The 25,001-nt window shown below is 52.3% G+C and overlaps 1 protein-coding gene across 1 annotated transcript; it reads right to left on the bottom strand.

Moving 5' to 3' along the window:
* Positions 1–10,517: 10,517 nt before the first annotated feature.
* SYNDIG1L (synapse differentiation inducing 1 like) lies at positions 10,518–16,693 on the bottom strand. The gene is made up of 3 exons (XM_026051786.1): positions 16,229–16,693; positions 14,516–14,653; positions 10,518–11,867 (listed from the first exon to the last, which is right to left on the bottom strand). The coding sequence occupies exons 1-3, from the start codon at positions 16,655–16,657 to the stop codon at positions 11,709–11,711; spliced, it is 726 nt and encodes a 241-aa protein (XP_025907571.1). The 5' UTR covers positions 16,658–16,693; the 3' UTR covers positions 10,518–11,708.
* Positions 16,694–25,001: the final 8,308 nt, after the last annotated feature.

The following is a 25,001-nucleotide window of genomic DNA, read 5'->3' on the forward strand; positions in this document are numbered from 1 at the left end:
CTTGGACAGACAAGGTTACAAGGGACTCCTCTGCTCACTGAAGGCTGCCTCTGGGCAGGGCTGGAATGACAGCTGCTGGATCCCTGTCCAAGGATGGGATGGGATGGGGCAGGGGTGGTGCATGGTGCTCTGGAGGCCTCCCAGGGCTGTGCTCTCTGCAAGAGGCCAGGGCCTGAGCTGGGGGGCAGAGATGCAGCTAGGGGTGCAGCAGCAGAGGTGGCTCCAAGGATGCAGGAACCATGTCTGGTGTTTTGGGGTGGCCCAGCCCCTTAGTGGAAGTGCTGCACCTGGAGGCTGAAGCCTGCCCTCTGCGTTCGCAGCGTATTGGGGCACAGGGCCGTGGGATCCCTGTGCCTGCCTGAGCCCATCTGTGTGGGATGTGTCTCTGGAGTGGGTTATTGGACCTCTCTGGGACTGCTGCTGTGCAAGGCTCGGGCTGGCCCTCACCTGGGCTCCGGCTCATCCTGTCAGCTTGGGGGTAGTCTAAACAGGCTAGGAGTGGGAGGGGAGGGCCTCGCTGGTCCTGTGTCTGCAGTTTGCAAGAGCAGCCCCAAAGGCTTCRTGTGGCAGGGTTGAGGGCCCCTTAACTTCAGGTCACTGCAGAGAGGGTAGGAGCTTCGATGACCTGTTAGGAGCTGAGTTGGAATAAACACCCCTGGTCTTGCTTCCTGATGAGTTGTTTTTCTTCTCTGACCTGTCTGGCTCTARCACCTTGTTCCCTATGTCTCGTTGCAGCCTGCTGAAGCCCGGTCTTGCTCCTAACTGCCTGCCTTCATCCCTGCCTCAGGCTCACAGGCAGAGGGGAGCTGTGGTGGAAAGCCCTTCTCTTTTGCATCAGCTTGCAAGAGAAATGACTCTTTAACTCCTCATAATTCCCTACCCTCCCCAAAAAAATAATAATAAAAAACCTCACATCTCCATAGTGGAGGAAAAGGAGTGAGGCGTTCAGCACGGAAGAGCAGCTGGATACTGTGTGCACTGTCCCAGTAGGATGGTCCCAGGCCTGGGAAGGAGTCGGCTGTGCTCCCCAGGCTGGGGCACTGAGGAGCAGCCTCCTGGGAGCGCTGGAAAGGCATGCGGGACCTGGCAGTGGGCAGCTCTGCTCCTGCCGAAAGCTCCGTGCGCCAGGGAGTAATTGTAGCAATTAGCTCCTTGTGGCTTCTCACCAGTGAATTCCTCCAAGGGAGCGCTGGTAATTACTCCAGAACGATTATCCCTGTTGGAAAGGGCCGGCGCTGGGAGATGAGCTGTCCCTCTGCAGCTGTGAAATGTGATGTGAGAGCCGCAGCGCGGAGCCTCGGAGCCCCAGGCGTGGGGAGGGGGCTCTGCTGGCCTGCCGCTCCTAACCTGGGCCTAGGCTTGGGGCCACGCTGGGGCTCAACACCCATCTGTGAGACTCCATGTGGAGCAGGTGCAAGATGATCTCTCCTGAGCACCATCCTTGGGTTTTTTTCCCCTCTTCCCTCCACCGCTTCCTTGAAAAGCACTTCTGAAGAGCCATGGGGGAAGAGATGTGCGATGTTTTTTCCACCTTTCCCTTGAACCTGCAGACCTCGCTGCCCCGGTGTGTGAATAACACTGTTCCCTCCCAGGAGTTACCTACTAGGTAACTAGGCTTGTCCCTGCCCGTGCCTTGACGGGGCAGAGAGTCTCTCGGAGGCGGATAGTGGGATGAGCAGGGCCCTGGCAGGGTCCCTGCCGGTTTGCGCTGACGAAAACCTGCCCGGGGGAGCGCGTGGGCGAGCGCGGTGGCGCTGCGGCCCAGCCCGTCCGTGGGGGCGCGGAGGCCATCGGTGCCGGCCACCCGGGATTTACGGAGGCAGCTTGTAGCTGAGTGGAGTCTAATTGGGGGGAAAACGGCAGGCGATTTACACGCGTCGCCCCGAGCTCCCCGCGCTAACGGGAGGGAGATGAATTTCAAGCAGCCCCAGCTGCTCCTCACTTTGCTGTCAGATGGGCGCTGATAAATCTCTCCCCTCACGCGTGTGGAATAAGATTTAGTTCGAGTGTCACCTGAAATCCCTCACGGACTCGTGCTTGGAAGCACCAACCCCAGCAAAGGGGGAGATGAAAACGGTTAGAGGAGATTAAAACACGGCGGCCTGGGGGGCCATCAAACCCGCCTAGAGGAGCCCTGTCGCCTGGCCGTGATTTAGGGCCACTAAACTCGCCTAATTCGCATTCACCCGCTGCAGAGGGAGCTGGCTTGGGAGCCCAAGTGGATGGAGAGCCRGTTAGTCAGTGCAGGGAGCCAGCAGCAGCAGTTTTAAAAGCCTTCCGAGGGAGTGGAAAAGTGGGAGCTTGCAACAAGGCTCCTTGTGCTCAGCGAGGACTGTCGGGATGGAGACGTACCGGAGGCTGGAGGACAGAAATGTCAGTGTTGCCCTTCAAAACTGCTGCTGAGCTGACAAGCACACGAGCAATTAATTATGAAAAATGTGTGCTAGAAAGATGAGGAGAAAAAAGGAAAACAAGAATCTTCTGGGTCAGTTCTTGCCACCACAGGCAGTTCTCTGCATTTCCTCCTCACAGGTCCAGGCTAGAGCTATTAACCCCCTCGGCCAGGCAGGTGCTGAGTGGAGAGTSCTTTTCCCTCAGGGTGCCCTGGCGTGTCTGCCGAGAAGAGTCTACGTTTGTTTGGGTGCCATGGAAGCTACCACCAGCCTCACTGCTCCCCCATCTTCTAGGCACCCTCTGCCTCCTTTCCATTACAACCTGCACTGTGAAATGTATCCTGCAGTCCAGCCGTCACCCACCACTGCCTTGACATTGTCGATCATTAATATTTTTGCTGAAGCAAGTTGCCACTTAAATCTTAACATCAGATCTGCCTTTTCCATGTTGCAGCAATAACTCAGGCCAGGCTGTGGTTAACGCTTGGGTCCTTTTTTCTCAGTTGCTGCCAGCTGAGGAGCAGGAGTTCCCACCAATAATTCCTAATAACATCTCCATGGATGCTCTATAATTTCATTCCATCTCCTCTGCTCCTGTCTTCAAGGTTGCCCTCTTTTTTTACTTTTATTCAGTGTTTCTAATCTCTCCTGATTATGTCTCATTAGCAAATGCCACCAAAAYACCCCTCCTTTCTGTGTTAGCTTGCTAATGAAAATACGGAATAGTATCAAACTCTACACTGATCCTCAAGGATCCAGATCTTCTCACAAGATTACATCCCATAAGATCTTCTCACAAGATTATATCTTATGCTAATATCTACCTTAGCATTCTTGAACTTGCCCCTACCTGACAATTGTCTATATAGCASCACAAGACCAGTTTGGCTGAAGCCCAGATATTACATTTCCTGCCTTTGCTTTATCTAGAAAACAAATAAGATGATGTACAATGTTAGTCTGACACAATCGACATCTGGAAAAAGCCCAAGGAAAAGAGAACTCAAAAAGCACTTCCAGAAGGAAAGAGTCCCATCTTTCTGGCCCTAGACTGTCAAGAGTTTGTTGCCTGCACATAGACTTTGATATATTACTTTGAGGATAACATTTTGACAGGTATTGCATTTATTTGCATGCAATGTCTCCTTCCTTGTCTCCTTCCCAGTTCCTGCCTTTTCCATCCCTCCTCTTTCATTTCAGTAACTGTAAACACTGTGGGAGCTACAGCTTGATAGAACATGCCTAGCCAAAGACAGACATTCAAAAATAAATAGCTTTATTTTTATTTTTCAAAAATAATAGTCTATTCCTTTCCCATGCGTCAGCCTAGCGTGCTGTGGCTCAACCACTCTGAACAGCAGCAATGAGAGAAGATGCCTCAGTTGCTCTGGGCAAGGATGGAGGAGTCAAGTCTTCCCCATGCAGCTCACAGCTCACAGGTGACAGGACTTTCAAAGGTACAGAGGCCTACTTCAGTAGACCCTTTCTACCTGTTCATGGCTCATAAAGGGTTAACATATGATAACTAGATTTAACATGCCTGTTGCATGTTTAAATCATGCATACTGCAGGACATTGCACGTTGCTTAAGGGTGAGATGTGGTTAAAACCATATATATATTGACCCTTTTGACCTACTGAGCTCTGTGACAGTTGTCCAACCATCTGTGGGAACCCAAAGACAGCTGAATAGCCCCTCTCAGGGTTTACAGACAGAGTCTTTGGCTGGTGCTGGCATAAACGGAGGCTTAAAAGAAAGCTAAGCAATGCTTGTCTGTGAACCACGGAGCTCGCTGGTCTATCAGAATAGCTTTTCCTTACAAAATTAAAAGCTTGGTTGACAGAGGTAATCGTGTCGCTGAAATGCACTCAGACTTCCATAAGACATTGGATTTGTGTCTGCATGACATTTTGACTAAGAAATGAGAGTGATTTAAAATTAAAGCAGCAAACACCGAAAGGATTTAAAAAGAGTCAAGTGAAAAGTCTCCAAAAATAAACTGAGAGCCAGGATGGAGTAGGGGCACTTTTATTGGGAGGCCACAGGGTGAGATGCAGGCATGCACTATCAAACATTTCTGTTCACGAAGATAAACATTGACTTTGCTTCTGTAAATCTTGCCACTGACACAAGAGTGGGGAGCAGGAAAACCGTGGAGAGCCCGGGCTCTGGTGCAGGGTGACCTGGACCGCTGGCGGCTGGTGTCCCGGTACAGCTGTGACTGACATGGGACCTCCTAAAGGCTCCCGAGGACACCAGCTGGCCAAGTGCAGCTTGGAGACCAGAAAAGCCCTTGGTGCAAATAGGCTGGAGGGACGTTGTGCTGTCAGGACCATGTGATTTTTTTTTGAGGGGGAAAATTAAAAAGCTCAGCGAAACCATTGAGCTTTAGAAAGGGGCCACCAGGCTGATGAAGCAGTGAGGAAGATGCTGTGACTTCAATCTGTTTAACTTTGTAAAGATCACAGTGTGTAAAGATATCGGTGGGGAGTGGGCGCTGTGCCCACCTGGCATAGCAAGGGCCAGAGGCTGAGAGCAGAAGCAAGTGCGGTGCAGGAGAAATGAGCAGCACATTTCCAGCGCCAGTAGCAATTAGCCACCTAAGCTGCTTCCCACAGGCACTGATGGCTTCTCAGTCCCTCGCAGCGCAGAAATGGAGATTGGATGTTTTCCCGAAAAGTCACGCCGCACTTCAGCTGTGAGCGAGCAGGGCGAGGGATGGACGCCTCGTGTCCGTGGTGGCTGAGCGGCTGCTCCGTGCATCCCCGCCACGGACACGGGGCTGTCCCCGGGAGCCGCGGGGGCTCTTATGCCCAGCCCTACCAACTAGCGCTGCTGCTTCTCCTAAGGACAGTGAAAAACAACAAGTACAAAGAACTGAGAAGCTCGCGGAAGAGCAGCTGGTGCCGAGCGCATCCCCCTTCTCTTGCCATTAGGATGCAGGTCCCGTTGCCTGCAGTTTGTGCGGGGAAGCTGGTGGCTCCGGGCTGCTGGGGAAGAGACAGGGAAGCGGCGTGCAATCCTGGCGGACACCGCGCCTTTCCAGCACCGCTCACTTCATGACTTCGTGCATTAAGCACCCTGCACTTTGCGCAGCTGCCTCTTCCTTCTTTTTATTATTTCCGACACGCAGCCAATAAATAAGAATAAATTATATTTCCAGCATCTTCCCCAGCCTGGTTCCTGGTGGCAGCACTGCCATGTCTCAAGAACAGGGAGCAGTGGACACCCCTTTGCACGCTAATTTTCTGCAGCACACAGCAGTGACTGATGCTGTCTCAGGCTAAAATCCATCCATGGCCACTTCTTGCTGCCCAGCGCTGTCTTTGCAGGGGCCTCCRGCGGGATGGGGAGGCAGAGCGACACTCGATCTCACAGCATAGGCTCCCAGCTCAGGTGAAGATGTCCCAGCTCCATCCCCACGTGTCCTGCCGTGCGGGACTGTGCAGCGCACGTAGGACCGTGGAGCTCCCTGTGAGTGCAGCAATGTGGCAGCCGTGCTGAGCGCCAGCCCAGTGCCACTCATCCTGTGGCACAACAGCCCCAGCCGTCCAATGGGGAGGGAGGGCGATGGGCGGCTCTGAGGCTCACCCGCTCTTTGCTGAGAACAGGAGTGGAAAAATCCCGGCTACATGGAGTGGGATAGAGGGAGGAAAGGGAGGCTCCTCCACGCCACATGCAAGCAGGTGGCCTCCTGTGTTCATCCTTCCCCTGGCACTGCTGAAGAGGCAGCACCAGCTCCTTTGCTCTGCTCTGGGGAGCTCCCGTACCTTTGGGGTGGGGGGTACAGGCCCTGCCTGCCTTGAATAACAGCTTTCTTTTTCTCCAAACTCTCCAAAGCCCTTAAGCTTGTGGCTTAGGAGTGTATTTCAATTTTTTTAAATCCATCTTTGAAAGGGGAGCTGCAATTCTCTTGCAAAGCTGTCAACTTTGGGCTGTGGACCTCCACCAGCTGCAAAAGTGGGTCAATTCAGAGGAGCTGACACATCTGCAGAAGYGGCCTCCAGCATCCTTGGGACAGGCCCCCTCCCTGCCCTGCATGGCAAGGAAGTGATGTGAGGTGCATGGTGACCTGGCCCTTGGGCCTTTGTGCACGTGTGGCTATGGGACACCTTGGAAGAGGGAGCTGCCTGTGGCTGCTGCATCTCCAGGGAGAGCAGAGATAATGAGCGGTCCCATTTCGCAGCRGCTGATGCCTGAGTGATGGCCCTTAATTGGCTCCTCTCTGTGCAAATCCTCTGCCTCCAGCCCTGGGAGAGATGGCAGTGCCACAGGCTGTGCCTCCCCGGTCTCTCTCTGCTGCAGGCTGTTTGTGGGGAGCAGAGGAGAAGGGATAGGGAGGGTGAATATATTCACTGAGAAACACTCCTTTTCTTTTTCTTTTCTTTTTTTCCCCTGCAAGAATACAAAATTTATTCTGTCACGGATAATTACTATTTCCCTTCTGGATTGCTGTGGAGGGAGAACACTGATGTTGCCATTAAGTGAGGAGAAAGAGGTACTCTGCTTTTATTCCCGTCTCTCTTCTCCCCAGGCTCCACAGGACACGTGGGGGCACAGGGACCTTTCTGCCCCAGCAGCGCTGTTGCCATCCAGCCCCTGCAGAAGGACAGGCCCTGGGGAGCACGCAGGCTGGGTCCGTGCCTGGCTGTGGGGCTGGGGAGGACAGTGCTAAGCAGGACCCTTCAGSCCAGCACTGGGGTCAGTGGGGCTCCCTGCATGGGGCTGGCGAGTGTCGGCTCCTGAGAAATCCCAGGAGTGCTGGGACCTGCAAAAACTGCAGCCCTGCATTTCTCCTCCATCCCCTGTCCTCATGCCCCGCTCTTGGGTGAAGATGAGACAGATGCAGCATCGTCCCGCTCTCAGCATCCCTTGTTGCTATTACAAAGCCCGGCATCTGAGCCTGCTCCTGCTTTTCTCTGCGCTGGAGCATTTGCCGAGGGGGATAGTAGCACGAACAAAGTGGGAGGGAGCGTGCAGGGAGAGACGTGCCTCAGATGTACCAGTCGCTCAGATCTGTGGCCAATAAGCCAGTGCTTTTCTCTCTGGCAGCTTTATTTTCTCTCTGCCTCGCAGACGGGGGCAGGATACAAAGCCACCTCTGCTCTGGTACCGGTGCTATCGGCCCTCTCCTCTCTCAGGAGGGAGCCACATCCGAAGGGAAGAACCTGCTGCGAAGGGCTCCACTTGACATTGCAGAGGATATGAAAGGAAGCTGACCTGGAGGACGTGTTTTTCAGTTTTAGGAAAGGAGCYCAGTGCAGCACAGACACTCCAGACAAAACCTGCACTTTTCAGGCAATTTGTGATGACCTCCTGGCTCCACAAGGAGCATCCCTGGGGACAGGAGCTGCCCCTGCTGCAGTGAGGTGCAGGCGCTGGGGATAGGCTTTCCTGCAATTCACTCCATTTCCTTCTCTTGCTTCTCTTAGGGCTTTGTGATATGGGGCCGAGAGCAGCGGGCAGGAGGGCTCTGAGTCGGGATGGCCCTGGGGACAGGCACTGAGGGACAGGGACAGCAAGCAGAGAGCAGCCTGCCCGGGACGGGGCGCTGGGCACCGCTGCAGCCCGCCCTGGGTGCTCAGGGCAGGGCCCTGCTTCCCTTCCCACACCCCTGGCAGGGTTATTTAAACTTTTATTTTATTTTATTTTTATTTTATTTAGCTCAAGCACATCTTTGGAGCTTGCATTTTCTCCAGCTGCTGTGACTTGTTGCCTTCTTGTGTCTCTCCGTTCTGCTCCAGGGGCTGCAGCAGACGCTGGGCGTCTATAGTAAGTTATTCAGCAGCAGTCTCCGTGCTGCTTCCTCAGATTTCAATTTCCACATGTTTCCCTTCAGGCTGTTTCCAACTAATTTCCTCATCTGCATAATGCCCCCCTTAGGGATGCTCACGCACAGCCTCCCCCCGCTCCCAGCTTTACAAGACCATTGGAGATTCAGACCATTAGCGGAAAATGCTCTTTAATTCCGTTGGCCCTTTAACCAAGTCCTTCTTCTGATATTTCCAATTAAAAAAGACAAAGGGGTGAATTTGGATGAGTGCACAGAGCTGAGGTGSCCTTGCCCTGTGGAGCCAGATGAGCTGGGGGCTCGTGGGCGCTTGCTGCTCAGCGCAGCRTCTCTGTTGCACGGGATGTGATCGGGGCAATTACACACTTGCAGGTGAAGGAGGCTTCTCATTTCCAATGGGGATCAAGCAGGCTGGACAGTTTTGCCTGGGGTTTATCTTTCCTGGGAGCTGCCATTCGCTGCCAGGCACCAGGGCTCTGCACGGGTCTCTCACAGCTCTCTGGGCYGCCCGTGGGGCTCCGTGCCGGTCCCTGCTCCGGGCAGGGATCAGCTGCTGGCGGGAGGCGAGTGAGCGGAGAGATGGTGGCGGCCGCCCTTGGCTGGGACCCTGCTGAGCGCACAAGGTGAGGGGCTCGGGTTGCACCTGGTGGGACCCGTGCCCCTACGCTACTTGGACATGCTCTCCTGGGAGCGAGGGGAAGCAGCGCCGCAGGCTCCTTTCCTCCGCAAACGGACCTCGCTCGAGGCTCGGGTTGTGCCTGCGAGGGTGAGAGGTGGTACCTGGAGCCGAGCGCAGCGTGGGGCACGTGTCTTCCTGCAAGCCCCAGCCCCTGCCGACGTGGTCTTTGCGTGCTTCACAGCTGTGTGCAGCTCTGCAGGAGGCTGCATTCTCTAACCACTCAGTCCTCCGGGGCTTCATCCATGTGTGAGCTATCCCTGCACTCCTCCCGTTTCACCCTCCTGGCCCTGTCCCAGCTCACCCATTCCCACCTGCACCTAGTGCCCAGCCCAGGGCTCCCGCCTGCCTGGGGCTGCCCACGCTGCACAGGGCACCTGAGCATTGCTGCAGGTGAGGTTTGTTCACGGCCCAAGGATGGGCTTACAGATCAAGGCATGATATCCCTTCTGCTTTTAGCCTGTGCAGCTTAGGAAATCCAGACTTAGRATAAAACCCTCTTGAAACTCCCCATGCTCCCTGTTTGATGAGCTTGCTACAATTCCTGGGGCAGCTCTTTGTCTGCTTGCTGTTATTCCTGTCCTGCTCATTTGTTTTCAGGTACAAACAAAGCACTATATGGACTATATGGAAGAGAATGAAAACTATTCCTCAACTATTAGACCTTGTGTCCCCTCTRCAGGCCATCTCATGTCTCCTCTGGTCCTTCCCTGTGAACTGTCTCTATTTGCTCCATCTTGGTATTCATTTCTGGTGTTTATATTTTTCCAGCCCTCTTTGAGCACACTTTATTTTGTGCTTCTGCTATACACACAGCAGAATGAACATAAATGATGCTCCAGTCTCTSTCTGTGTAATTCTTGTCCATCCACGCGCAGCAAGAGGCCCACATTACCATGCTCTTCCCAGCGTTAGCCTCTTGCTGTGATCTACATTGCTGTACATCTCCCTCTGAGCTGCCCAGCCACCAGCTGGATTATAACTTCCTTAGGGAACTGCATAAACGTCTTCAGGTTTAAGTGTTTTCAGCACTCCTGGAGCAGTGTGCAAGGCTCACCTCCTTGCTGTCCCGCTCCATGTTATTATAAACAATTTCTTTTTTTTTTGTCCTGCTCTTTTATTAGCTCTTCCATGTTATAAAACATAATGGGAACCTTCAGAATAGCTTCTGAACAGGTCTCTGATGTGCTTCTCTCTTTTATGGCTCAAGTACAACAGAAACTGTAGACATCAACATGCTGCTGTAGGATGAAATGTACATCTGAATGATACACAGCTCGAGGAACATGCTGYGCCTCTAACGGAGGTGGCTACAGTGTGTGCAGAAACCCCAGGGAGAAGGTGAGAGGAACCAGAGTCTGCCTACAGCCCACTGTCCATGGCAAAAGGAAGGGGCAAGAGGAGAAATGGCCCTAATGAGGCATTATAAGGTGAGATATTGGGAGGAGGGAGGGAGAGGGAGGATGAGGCTGGCCAGAACCTTTTAAAGCAAACTCTTTGGGACAGAGTCATTGCCCTCCAATCCACTTGTGAAGCACTTGATGTGTTGCTGACAATACACAAAGAAGCAAAAATAAGATGCAAGCATGGGGACACGGTGCTCCCTTGTCAACAGAGGCAACTGGATGGATGGGTGTACTCCTCTCCACGGCGTGGGGAGAGGTKTATCCTGGGGGTCACCCTCATGTCTTGTTGTGCTCACTCCAAGCCTTCCCCCTCTCTGGATTTGGTCCCCTTGCAAGCAGCCTCTCCTACCCATCCTCTCTGTGTGCAGGCCACTGAGCTAGTGGTGAGAGAGGTGTCCTTCGCTTCTGGGGAAGGAGAAGATGTGGCAGAACAACCCTTTTCTCCCCAGCGATTGGCTGGTAGTGGTGGTGACTGGGCTCATGTTTCTCAAACCTGTTGGATCTGGAGTTCCCTATTTCCCTCCCATCCTCCCTCTCCTGCCCCTCTTTGGTTGCTTCTTGGGTAGAAATTCCCACTGCAAGTCTTTTGAAGGGCCAAGCACCATGGGAGGACAACCTTAGTGGGGCTCCAAGTTGCAATTATCATGATTGTCATTATTGTCGATTGAGGAAGCCTTGTCTTTCCCTTAAACAAGCTTGAACAAGTCAAGTGACCGTGCACAACCACCAGACTGTGGTTCTCCTTGTTTCTTATCTGGAAGGGGCAAATGACCGCTCTAGCAGCAGGGACAGCTCCTGGCTACCTTGGATCTGGAGTGTCTCTGCAGAGTAGATGCTGAGAGCACCCCAGAGCRTGCCCTTGAATTGTGTCCATGCTGTGCCCTCCTGCTCCACTGCAGCTGGASGGCCAGGTACGTCCCCATGGTACTCAAATGACAATGTTGTCCTCAGAGGTCTTCAAACCATGCCATGACCCTGGTCTCTCAGAAGAAAGAGTGATGATTCCCCAGCGTTATATCCCCTTTTCTCCCTTCATGCCTCCTTCAAGGGTGAAACCTGGGAAATAATTGGTGGATCTCTCTGCTGCAGGCCTGGGAAAGGAAGCTGGTGCCTTGGTGGTGGTGGTGGTTGTGGTGGCACCAGGCAAGCAGCAGTRTGGCACATCACTCTTGCATCTCTTCCATGAGGGAAACATGCTCCTCCTGGTCCCAGCACCCAGGTTGGTGTTGACTTTCCTGATGGTGGTTGACATCCACAGCCTCGGAGAGAACAGGGGTTGGTCTACTGTTTGTCTGAAAGGGGAAAGAGCCTGTGCAGCGCATCCAAGCCTGGATCTTCCTGTGCAAGTAGCCCTTGCAATTATTGGTGTCCTGTGCTCCACAGGAAGGCTCGATCCCAGGAGAGCTGGCTGCTGGGGATGGCATTGAGGTGTAGGTGGCAGCTAAACATGGCCCCCTTTGGAGAGATAAGCGATCAATGCTACGACAACCCCAACGTACACTCCCGTGCCGATGGTTATGGAGAGCGCAGCCAGGAAGAGAGCTCGCCGGGAAGCTGAGCTGGCCAGGTGGAAATCTCCTTTGGAGACAGCCTTACTGGTCTGCAAAGAGAAGGCAACGYGTTAAGGGTCTTGCCACACAGTCTAGGTCAGGCGGGATTCGGGCACACGAGCTCTGCAAGGAGGGGGGTGAGTGGTTCAAAGGGGAGAGCACTAACAGAAGGATTTTATGCCCACTTCTGTACACATTGAATTTCATGGCTGAAGGGGAAGGGGATATTTGGATGGTTTCTTTTAATGAGGAGGCCGTGCTCTGGTGTCTTAAAGTRTAATGGAGAGGAAATGTTGCTGTGATTTTTAGGGAGTGAATACAAGATTTGCAGAGAAAGCTGTCTTTGCTCTGCTTCAYGTTAGATTTTTGGAAATGTTCATTGCTCATGACTGCTTCAGTTTGGCCTTTGAGTCTGTGTGCAATACAGTTGCCGAAGGGCATGCATAGAGGTGTGTGCATGCAGAGACCAGGGCTGAACTTGTCTCATTCAATTGGAGTAGCTGGAGGTGAAGTGCTCAGGTGTCCAAACAGGGTTGCGTGAATAACACAGATACTTCCAGAGGGCTATTATTCCTGCCCAAAGAGGAGTCTCAAGTAAATGGTTCAAAACACCCTCTGCAGCTGTCCCTCTCTGTACTGACCTGAGAAGGGCCCTAAATTAATCGCTTCATTTTTTGATATCAGCTCAATCCAAACCTTTGCACTTTGCTAACAGACTTTCATGCTTTGGGTAGACTCACTGGGAATTCTGCTGATGCTCTGAGCTCTTGCTGGGCTATCTCTGTTTAGAAATATGTTAGGTAGAACACTAWATATGTCTTGGAGCCATGACTTCTATGTTTTTTTCAGTACACAACTCAATCCATCCTGGCCATCTCATCCATGAAGGCCATGAGAGTCAGGGAAGCATGGTGGGATGGACAGCAAAGGGACTGTAGCTCCAGGAAGGTTCAACAAAGAGTTCAACACACTCATGTTTCCCTGAATCTCCTCTTTTTCTGCCTTCACTTTTTTTGTCTTAAAGAGGAGCAGAGGCTTGGACCATTTGTCTTCAAACTCCAGACTTCTGGGAGCTGTGAGATGGCTGATGGACCTTTGCAGGTCAAGACAAAAGTTTGGTTCTCCTGGGTTTTGTCCCTGYGGTATGAACTAGATACAAGTGGCACCATGGAGGGGACTGGGTGCCATGCTTCTGAAATGACATAACACAAGGCCATTTAATGAAATAGTTGTGTGTGTTTACACACRTAAAGCCCAAATCTGCAGAAATTACTGTCCCGGGCTATGGGAATTAATTTATATGAATATCTGAAGTGGATCTGCAGAAACTTTAATTAGGATCATGGATTTGCAGGGATCAGCCCAGATTTGAGTACTGCAGCACTAGAAAGTTATTCTTTCTGCTGAGGACTTTGGCACTGCCTCCTCTCAGAGAGGGGACCCTGGACAGCTTGGCCTGGCTATACCAGTACTTGATTATGTCTGCATCTGGCTTTCAACGGGAACCTATTCGACAYAGACTAGATTCATGCAGTTGGTGATGGAGATAAAAATGAATGTTATATCTCTGCATTGGGAACTTTCAGCTTCCTTGAGTACTTAGAGCATGTTCAAGTCTAATCTTAGTGCTTTTTCCTATTTGTGTTAGAGTTGCTATGTGGAGATCAGGACATCCATTGTGCACAAGCCCAGAATACGGAGATGGGCCTTGCCCCAGAGAGAAAAGATGCGGTAATTTTAGCAAATGGAACTCGTTGCTAAATATAAATTGGATGATGTACATCATTACATGGAGAAGTCACAATGTTCGCCTGCACCATGTGCAAAGATGTGTGATTAGCCACCTCTGACATGGTTAAAGTTTTATCTTTCTTTCACTGGTTCTGTTGCTAGATACTCATTATAAATATCCTTTTCCATTTCTGTTTCCATCCTCTTGATTTCACTTTTTAAAACCCTTCACTCATCTATTTTTGGTACAGCAATATCTGCACAAACCTTTACAAAATTTCCTGGCATAAGCTGTTCCGGATTAATGTTAATGAATCTGCATCCAGAGTCTGTGTTAAGCCCTTAAAAAGGCTGCAGCTCCTCCAAGTTGGTGCAACCCAAGGCCCACAGCCCTCTCCAGCCTCTGATGCTTTCCAACTGCTGATGTCAGGAACGTTACTACAGGGGAAGGCAATGAGAATGGGCCACCTGGTGTGGGTCTTGAACCTAGAATGTCCTGGGAATCCCAGAGCAGTTTCAGTGAGATGAGAGACCTTCCCTTCCAGCTATAAACAGTTTTGCTTTGGCTTGCAGAGTTTAGCAAAGCAGCATCAGAAGCAAATATAGTGATGAACGTGTACTGAGATGCAGAGACCGGGTGCTCAGTTGCACCCGGTCTTGGCAGCCTGACTCCCATCTATGAGTTGGCTCAGCATGGCCCAGACAGTGGTGCAGGACCTCCACACAGTGCTTACCAGGGAATGGGAGGCAAATGGAGAATCATTTTGCCTTCATGGCATGGTTGGAGGTGGGGGAACATGGGCAAGGGGCAAAGGAAAGCACCAGGTGCCTAAACAACACTGGAAGGACCCAAAGGAAAAAGCTGGCTGCTGCTAACCCACATGTGTATTTGCAGAAGGTGCTTTCTCCCCTTGCTCCAGCAGCTTAGCAAAGCTGAGCACACACAGCCGAGCACGGGATCTCTTACCCCTTGGGAGAAGTAAAAGGCAGCGATGCCCAGGGGCCAGAAGCAGCACAGCATGGAGAACAGGGCCAGRCCCAGGTGGTCCCGGGGGGGAAGCATCAGGAAATGGTCCTCGCTTTCGCTGTCGCTGGAGGAGTCGCTCTGCAAAACAGAGGGATYCAGGGGTAGCGCAGGGCTCGGAGCTGCCTCCCGGCAAACACCAGGCAGCTTGTGCAAACACCCTTCATTGCTCTGGGTTCTCCCCACTGTCCTATCATCCCATAATTTGTGGCCCCATTTTACCCTCCTCTTCCATCTGCCTGGCTCCAGTCTTCCCTGGACAGAGAAGACAGGCTTCTTCTATGCATGTGGAGGCAACATGGGCTGCTGTCCAGCCTCAGCAAGAGGGCCTTAACAGACGGACCAGCATGTGGGGATGAAAAAGGAGTCTGCTTGACGYCCTTAATGCAGCCTGATCCCCATCCTGCCAGGCTGTGAACCGGGGGCTGAGGTTGCCCCTCTCCTCACACCTGCAGGCTCCTGGCCTCCCTGCTTCCCTGTACCCTCCTCACAGACCCTCTCCTASCAATTTCTTATACTTACTACCTGCAAATTCAAGGAATGAGTTTCAGAMATATTTTATCATCTCGGCCTGGTTTGATAAGAAAACATGTAGCTCAACAAATAAAGCAAATGGAACGGAGTCTCAGCTCCCTCTCAGCATGAGTGCTGAGCTCGCTTCATGGGGCTTTGGGATTTCTCTGGGAGATATTCTTAAACTGAAGTATCTTGAGCTTTAGTGGAACTGGTTGTTTGTCAGCTTAAACAAACTTAAACAAAGTGCCTTATCCCCATTAGGGCCCAGTAGATCGATGTCTCACTAAGCTAATTTAGAAAGTGAAGGAAAGCACTTGAATTGGAGCCTCCATCGCGGCGCTTTGCCCTGTTGCCTTAGTGACTGCAGCTCTCAGAGCAGCTGCAGTAATTTTGCCTGCACGTGGGCGCTCTTGTCCAGCAGACCAGCCGGACTCAACATGCCACTGTGGGAAAGACATTCCCCCCACGGGAATGGGGGAAAAGCGTGTGGCAGTCTGAAAAATCCACATTGGCAGCATCGAAGCCAGCACAGCCATACCAGCTCATGAGATGCCAGCTCCAGCAGGAGCTGGCGACCACTCCGACCTCGGGGATCTAGGGGATGTTCCTGGCTGCTGTGGGGAGGCAAACAGCATGAAGCTGCTTTGCCAGCTCTTACTCTTCCGTCGCAAGGTCCAGGCTGTCTTTTTCTATTAGATTTCCTCATGATTGCTGGCATCAGGCTTGCGGATTTCACTGTTCAACATGGCTGCTATTTCCCATTACTGCTACTGACACAGAAGCCACAAGATGCCCTTGTCAAACGCTCTGCATTATCCTCTGAGTCTTGCACACACTGATGTATCTCCTGTTCTTTCCCAGGGGGATGCAAACAAGCTGCCATCAGGGAAACTGACCTCCTTCTGAGGTCTGCGGTGAGGAGAAGGGAGTAGAAATTATGTGGAGAAAGAAGAAATATAAGAAATATTGGTTGCACAGAGAAAGACTGACAAGGCAGAAAAGGGTCTGGGAAAGAAGCTATGGGAAATGAGAGGAGAGAAGGGAAGGGAGAAGAAAACAGAATAAATGACCAAGAAATTGACCCAATGGTCCCAATTATCAGAGAAGAATTTGGTTCTATTCCACCCTAGCAGAGCTCACCTCATATTCCTGGAGTTCCTCCTCCTCCACCTCGTAAGACACAGTCTGGATGCGGATGTCACTCTCTACCAGGCATGATCCCTGTGTGTCGCACCCGTCAGGACCTTCAGATGGGGCCTCTTTGCTTTCCACGAAAGTGGTCTCACAGCTCTCTGTCTTGCTGTCCTTGGCCTTGAGAGGGGTCTCATCCTTCACAAGGATGAAATTTGGCCCATATAAAGCTTCAACAGCCAGCTGCAGAGAACTGGCATCCAGCAGCTGGTGAGTCCTGGCACTGCCAGTGTTTTGGAAGATGTAGGAGTACAGTTTCCCCTGGCAGCGATGACTGGGGTAGTCCTGGCTGTGATGCTGGTGGTAGGAATAGCTGCTGTGAAGGTGCCCGTTGGCCTTGGCCAAGAGCGGGTTCTGGAGCTCGCGCACACTCTCCATCCCGACGGCAGCTGGGGAGGGCTGTCCTGAGCAAGCAGAGAGAGGAGGAACAAGGAGGCTGTTATTTCAGTGAGTCAAGGAAAAAGAAAATCCTGTGGCCCATGCGGAGGGGATGTCAAAATGAAGCTAATGGGAACAGTAGGATTTGGCAATGCTAAAGAAATTAGATCCTTCCCCCGCTTCCACAGCTTGAACGCTATCTCAGGAAACTGAGCATCTCTTCATCTCTCCCCAGCTGGTAGTAAGATAAGGAGGCAGCCATGCAACAAGATGATCTGATTCAGACCAGATTAAGATGTGGATTTGCTTTATCTATAATGCATCTTGAGAAGCCACGTGCAGTCTGATAGGAAAAGACATGCTACATCTTTAATGCTAGCTTGTAATTTGTGCTGCTACAAAGGGTAACGTAGAGCACAGAAGCAGATAAGATGCTGCATCTACTTGAGAGGCCTTCCTGACTTCCCAAAGTGGAGGCTCACGCAGTGAATTACAGCCCTCCAGGCACTACACATGCAGCTAATGGCCTTTTGTAGGATGATTTCTAGGCTCTTTCAAGGCTGAGCTGGGGCTCAGAGGGTAATTGGAAATCGAGGAAAGGCAGGAGGCGGTGGTGAGGACATCCTGAGTAGYGCTTTGGCCTGGGTACCAGCTTGGGGAGTATTGGTTACTCAGACAACCACRCRGAGGAACAGAGGGATGCATAGGTTWAATGGGAGCCCCCATGGGGATGGGCTGACATTGAAATCATGGCAATTCAAGTAAACAAAGATCACATAAGACTTTATTTAAACCAGTTCAACCCCTGGGTACAACTGATAGCCACTGGACCATCAGCTTCAGGCACTGCTAAGTCCAAAGGGGAACCCCACATCCAAAGGTAGTTTTGTCAACGTGGATCTCTTCTTCCGTCAAATTTACTTCCTTATTTCTTTCTTCTATTTTAGATTGCTGAAACAATGTGTTTGTGTCAACTGTGCCACTTTTCACATGGAAATGTCTGAGATGAAATATTTCAACTCCTCTCCTTACGAGGAGCATTTGCTGTTTTGGCTCTCCAACCACCTTGGCACAGAGATGATGTACAGTGAAATATCAGAATTCCCCAGGAGAGAGGAATGATTACTCTGCACTCCTCAGTACCTGAGCACTGTGTCTTACAGCAGCTCCGAGGCAAACTCCCAGCTCCTGGCGTTTGCCACCTTATTGCCTTGCAACCCCAAATGTTACTGTCCTCCGTGGAGACCTCAGTAATTGCTTCCTCTGCAGTATATTGTATAGCAGAGACACGTTTCCACCTGGCACAGGCTTCCCTCTGGCACACGACTCTTTCTGATAGATAGCACATCACCTTGGGTTTAAATCTATCCTTGGGAAGAAAATATAAACAAAGAATTTTGAGGTGAAGGCTCTAGAGAATGGAAAGCCCAGTTACCCCCCAAGTGATACTGTCCCCTTGGCCAAATTTTTCCATACTGAAAACGTGTTAGTGTAGGATCCAGCTTTCAAGGGCCCTGTCAATGAGCTTTTGTTTTTCTTTTTCTTTTCTTTTCTTTTTTTTTTTTTTTTGGCAGCAGTTGTCAATTTTTTGAAAGCTGTTCAGGAAAATGAAGCCATTCAGAAACACTCCCGTGTTGTTAAAACTCTGCCTATTTCAGCAAATACCCTCCCCAACTCCCTCCCCAAAACTGTCATCTGCTTTCTTCAGTCTCTCATCTTCCTAGTAAAAACAGATAATGTGTGTACAGCAGATGGCCGCTCAGTATTTTCAAAATATTTAAGGGAAATGCATATTTGTATCACAGACATTTTTATTTCCTTCACAGACCCAGAGAAACATGTCTGGAGCACAAAGCTTGATCTCCATTTTTAGGAAAGGAAAGCAGAAAACCTCTTGCTTACTTTCCTTGACGTGTCAATTACATTTCTAACAAAATATTTTTATTTTAATAAACCAGTAAAGGGAAGATAGTCACTGAGCACCTTTTGAGAGTAATGGGACAACCATGAGCAGAAAGACATGAAACTGAGCTCTAATAGAAGAAAGATGATGAGTTTTAGCAAGGCACTCATGCTTTATGTCAAGAGATGTTTCTGTCAGTGACTTCCAGCTGGGAGGGAGGGGAGCTTGCTGCTGCTCTTGCTGGGAGCTGTCTGCAGGAGAGGGATCCGAATGTGCTGAAAATGCCAGCAGGCTGGCTGTGGGCTGCTGGTTGCTGGATACTGCATGTGTGATGGTTGCTGCTTATCTTTCTCCACGTCTTCAGTAAATGATTTGCGGGAGGGAGAAAATTGCACAGCAAAGACATACGTTCACAGGCAYAGATGGTGAAATACTCAGGATATGGGCAGGGTAAAGGAGGGAAATGGGGAATTAAAAGGCTGAAAGGAGGCTTGGAAGGAGGCAGTGAGTGTTTGGGGAGAGGRCTTTGGCACACAGGCTGACACCGGAGAGTGGGCAGCAGCAGTGGCTGGGAGGGACACTGGTGGCCTCTGGCACTATAGGACCCTAGGGCAAAATCACAGCAAGAAAGTTATTAAAGATCATCCTCTGAGGAGGTAAGACTGACTTCTGTAGCTTGCAGTGCAGCTCGGAGGATGCTGCCAGACAGAACTCCAGGACTGGCTGATGGATGAAAGAGGATGGGCTGCCTGGAGGAGGAGGAGAGAGGAGCCATGGGGATCATACATCCCAGGGTGAGTGTGTCTCTAAAAAGCAAAGGCAGGAATATTGCTGATGCGTCAGGATAACACGCCTGAGGCCAAGGTTGAAACCTCCTTCCAGATCTGGGGCCTGAGGGGCTAGAAGCTCTTCCTGCTCCTCAGTCCCCGGGATCAGCCTGCGCTTGCAGGCAGTGTGCGTGTGTGTGAGCACCTGCCCTCGCACACACCGAGYAGGGTTTGCAGGCCAGGACTGCGCCTCGTGCAGAGCCCTGTGGGGACAAGGGCCATAAAAATAGAATATTAGAGCAGGACCACAAGGAAAGCAAGGAACGTGTACAGATGCAGGGAGCAGCAGAGCTCAGATGACCCCATGGCCATCTCCAAACCAAATTTGATTTATCTGGATTCTACAGTGAATTTAACTGGGACTTTATTACCAGACTTGAGGGAAGAGGAATGAAGCAGSCAGATGAAAGCAAGGAAGCTGTAAAAGACAAAATTGGCTAAGAGCAGCCACTTTCCATCCTCATTATCAGCGTGGTTGGACAGCATGCATAACCATCAGTCCCACGGTGCTAGTCTGCAAYACTGGCACCAGGTAACAGCAGTGAGCTGCGATTAGGAACGTGGGGAAGATGCCTGCATACAAATGTCCACACACAGCTTGAGCCCAGAGAGGGGCACACCTGGGAGGAGGCAGCTTTAGAGCGCTGGACTATCCTTGCAGCCAGGCTGAGCTGTATGGCAGAGGCTACTGCCTGCTGCTCCACAGTAAATCTCTTCTTCCCTTATGCAGCCATTCCCATAAGCACCCTAAGGAGACGGGGGCTCTCCCAGGCTCTCTGCACCAGCTGCAGCATTCCCTGGCGGAACAGGAAAAGCAGAACTACGCTGTTTACTTGGAGCTTCTCAAAGCAAGTGCTCTATGAAAGGAGCCAAAATAAGGCATGAAAATGAAAATGTTTCAAATTCAGCTGTGTGCTTCATGCATCCCGTCTCCACATCGCTTCCCCGCTGGGTTGGTCCAGGTGTCTGCAGGACCAGCACAGAGTTTTTTCCCTCCTTCCCTCACGTGGAGGGTCCGTGCATTGCTGGCAGGAATGGGCAGCCCTCAATGGGATGCACAGCACAGATGCTGGCTACGATAAATCCAGTTAAGAATAAATTAAGTAGCTTTTCCAGGAATCAATCACAATTTAATTGCCATGTCAAGCAAACACTGTGCATTGCTTCCTGGGCTCATTAGCAGGTTCTGGTTGCATCGCATGTCCCCATACTCCCAAGAGAGAAGGCCCATCCAGCCCCAGGACTTTCCCCAAGCCTTTTATTTTCTTCAGGCGAGCACTGAGGGATGCCAGCATTACCACTGCTGCCCCCATTGTGCCACCCTAGCCATGGTCCCCAATGAGCAGAGGTGCAGGACTCTCCATGACCCTATGGCCAGTGCCCTTCACAGAGCCCAGGCCCACTCGAAAGCCCTCAGGAGCTGCTTTCCATCTTTTGTACCGAGGTCCGAGTCCTGCCAGGCAGCCARGGAGACAACTTCTCTGCCTTTGGGTAGCCAAGTTTGTAATTCTGCCTGAGAGAAAACCAGCTGGCAAGGCTGGAAAAGCAAAGAAGACCAGAAGGAAAGTTGGCATTTGGAAGAAGAGAATAACAGGGAATTAAGGGAGGGCTTTGAAGAGTCTAGACCATGTAATTAGAGGGTGCAGACTGGGCCACCTCAGCTGTAGGAATAGCATAACAGTGTTGGTAGTCATAACGAGCCATGATTTTCAGAGTCATGATCACCTAAGGCTTAGGTACGGCTCAAGGCAAGACAAAATTGCTTTTATTTGACCAAAAGACATTGCTGCAAAAAATAGTCATGCTCTTGTGAGCACCCAAGCAGTCTTAGTCTCTAAGTTGCTGCTCCTGTTTCAGACTCGTGGACAATGTGCCTGATTACAGAGCTGCTTTTCCCAGGAGTATCAATTAGACTAACGAAGCCTTCACCCGTCCCTGCAAAGGCTCCTTGCCAGGAGCGTGAGGCAGGAGGGTGGTGGGTGACGAAGCAGAGGGCTGGCGCGATGGGAGGGCAGCTCTCAGTGAGGGATGGAGGGGAGAGTGATGGAGCAGCGATYCAGGGAGCTGTGGTCACCAGAGAAACCAAGGGACACTGTACAGAGGGGAAACGGTAAGCAAGAGAGAGGGGGAAGAAGCCAAAGCAACTTCTGAGCCAGGCACGTAGCAGGGCTCTAGCCCCTCAGATGGAGAAGAAAGAGATTGAGGAGCTCTATGTAGTGGAAAGAGTCCCTGAAACCTYGGTTGGGAGAAGGAAGGTGCCACAAAGCTCATGGGATGGGGTTAGAGGAAGGATGGCTGAGAGCGTTCATGATGAAGAGCAGYTAATTCACAGCTTTGAAGCAACCTGTTTGACAGAGGGGGAAAGGAGTGAGAAAAGCACTTGTTTTGATCTCCTAACAGGTAGAGCCAGTGCTGCAGCAAGGGGCTCCCGGCTCCAACAGAGACTAAATTGGTCTGAGAATTGGGATAAAATGGGCTGCTTTTCAAGGTTCACAAGTCAAATTGGGCAATTTCCAGGTAGAAATCGAGTCTTTAGTCTCCTTGATAAAACGTTTCTGTGCAGCAGTGTGTCAGGCCAGCTGTGCTCACAGCTAAGGCACTGCTCCTTAYGGTGAGACACAGCAAATCCCTGCCCAGCCCCGGTGGGGAATGAGCCCGGCAGCACTGGGAGAACCTTGCAACGGGCTCCACATGGACACAGGCTGTCCTGCTCCTCAGCCTCCAAGCCCTGGTACAGACGTGCTGCCCTGGCATCCTTCCAAAACACAAAAAAAATACAAAAATACAAAAAAAACCCCACCCCAAACTCCTAAAATAACAAACCTCATGATGCAGGGGCAGGTGAAGGCTGCAGAAGAACAGACAAATCGACCCTGTCCTGCTGCACGCCGTGCTCCCGCCTGTGCTAAGCACCTCGTGTCCCCACAGGCAGCAGTGGTGCCGGGAGCCTGGCTGGCTGCCACCAGTCCCCTAGGGACACCTCCAGGCCCAGGGACAGCACCCACACAGGGCTGGCATTTGGAGAGGTGGCCACTAGATGTCTCAGGTGCTCTACAGAGCGCAGGGTGCCTCTGCGGCGCGCAACCCACAGCGGGTCCCCAAAGCCGTGTGGGGCGCCACAGCCCCCATGTCCTGCAGGGCATGAGGCCGCAGGGGAGCTGCGGCTGCTGCAGGGGGTGCCAGCAGGGCTGCATCGCTGCGGACGCCATGCTGTGTGTCCCTGCCCGTGGCTGTGTCTCCCTGCCCGTGTCACCACGGCCGCACGGTCCTGAGGGGCCTACAGCTCGGGGCTGGGTGGCAGCTCCTCATGGGCCTGTCCGCTCGCTCCGGGCCTGACCTGCGCCRCCAGCCCTCACCCGGGCTCTGAGCTCCGGGGGCTGCCGCTGCCTCCCTGCGAGCCCAGCAGCGGCAGCCGTGCTGGCGGCAGCCCCGCCGGGCCCACGCGAGGGGAGGCAGCGCACCGGTGKGCCTGGGCCTGCTACCTCTGCTGCAGCGAGGACGAGGGTGCAGGGGGGCGGTGGTGATGCGAACACACGGTGTGTGGGCGCCTAGGTGTAAAATTAGCAGGTTTGGACTCCCTCAGTTGGCTTTTTTTAGCTGGAGAGGCACAAATAACTGAAGTGGGCATCACGAGTTTCCACAGGCTGAGCTGGGTGCGGGTTTCCCCTCGGCACTGCTGGGGGCAAAAAGTGAGGAGTGGGCAGTGGTGATGGGTGATGAGATGCCATCAAAATGCAGGAGAGTGAGGTGGCCAAAGAGGCCCCGAAGGTTCTGGCATCAGCAGCATGGGGTGGGCAATGGAGTGGGAGGGCAAAMGTGTCCCAAGCAAGGGCCAATGGAGAAGACCCGGAAGGTCTGGTCTGGCCAAGAAGACTCTCATATTTTGGAGGGCTTCAGCTGGGCTGTCCCTGCATGGTTGCATCCAGCAAGTGAGCAAGGATGGCTCYCCAGGACCAGCATGGGCAGGGGCAAAGATGCAGATAGCCCTGCAAGAGCATGGCCACAGGGTCTGCATCCAAACAGCCCTGGAGCAGCAAGCCCTAGCGAGGGGCTTTAAAGAGCACATCATGCCAGTCAGAAATGCTTGATTGCTCTGATTGCTGCCCTTGGAGGCTTTTCCTATTATTGCTTGGGGAACAAACAGGATCTGGTGTTTTTCTGCTCTGAGGAAGCRAAGGTCAGGGCAGTGAGTTTGGCACAGGGAGGCTGCTGGGGGTGAGCATCTCCATGCTGGGGGAGGCTGCTCCATCAGCAGCCCTTGGAGGTGTCAGCTCGTGAGAGGAGCCTGGGAGACCACGGGGTTCAGACTGCTCATCTCAGCCCGAAATGCCAGGTCAGGACATGCGGGACATGGGCAAGGGAAATTCAACATCTGCTGCAGAATCCAAAGCATTGGCCTGGGGAAATGTGGCGCAGGCTTCAAACTTGTCCTTGCTCAGCTCAGAGCTACCCTAAGGAAATCCTGCGGCTGCTTGTGTGCGATACTGTCTGGAGAGCACTGGAAAAGAAAGAAAGAGCAGTTCAGGAAGGGGTGGGAGAGTGGGGAACGGGCTCCTACCTGCAATGCAGAACACTCGCTTAGAAGCAACTTGTGTGTGCAGAGCTGCCGGGAACCTGCCTTGCTGGACCCCTGGCTCCAGGAATCACGGCTGCTTCCAGCATGGAGGCAGACCGCTCCCTTGCCACGACCATGCCCACAGGGGCACCAAGCCCATGGCAAAAGGAGCCCTCACAGAGTTCACCCAAGAAGAGGTTATTGCAGGGCCGTTCTTGCTGCTGCTGGAAGAGGCACGCAAGCTTGTGCTTGTGGATTGTAATTTTACTCATGGCTGATTTTCCTGTGCTAATGGTAACAATCTTCAATTCCTTGTCAGGTTTTCTCCATCGCTATTTATACCCAGCATTATACTGAATATAGTGAGTATCCTAGACAGCTCCAAGCTCTTCTCCCCAACCCCGCTACTTCACCCACAGCAGCCACCCTTTGCTGCAGTTCACCACACCTCCTACCAAGCCCTTCTCCTGCCCACAATGTCCCTCAGGACACTGCCCTTCCAAGGCTGTCACTGCACCGGTGCTGCCCTGGGCGCTGCATCCTGTCCTCCCCACTGCTGCATCCCTCCGGACCGGGYCTGGCTGCCTTGTCCCGTGCCACAGGGCAATGTCACCTGTGGGCAGCAGCAGCTGGATACYCCGGAGTCACATACAGCATCCCCAAGCCGCTTCCCCATGGGGCCAGGTGCCCTCCAGCCTGGCCTGCCCCCGTGCCGTGCCCAGGGCTTGCATGGCCTCGGAAACCCCCCCCACAAGGATCTGGCACCCCAGAGGCTGCTTTCTCACAGGGGAGGGAGCCCCGACCGGGGCAGGGCAAGGCAGGGAGCGGGCACAGCACACGGGTGGCAGTAGGGGCTGGGGGCATCCCAGCCCGTCCCTCTGCTTTCAGCCCATCTATCAGTTTAGCTGCAACATGCAGCTTCATCCTCAGGCCTCTTCRAATCTATCACTCGAGGCAGGCTATGCAAAACAGTTGTTAATGACTGCTCATTTGTCTCTGTTTAAAGCATATACATACTCAAATGATTCATAACCATCCTGAAGGCTAGTGCATGCTGCT

This window comes from Nothoprocta perdicaria, unplaced genomic scaffold (assembly GCF_003342845.1).
Source record: "Nothoprocta perdicaria isolate Ctin4 unplaced genomic scaffold, notPer1 scaffold_8, whole genome shotgun sequence".
Taxonomy (NCBI): Eukaryota; Metazoa; Chordata; class Aves; order Tinamiformes; family Tinamidae; genus Nothoprocta; species Nothoprocta perdicaria.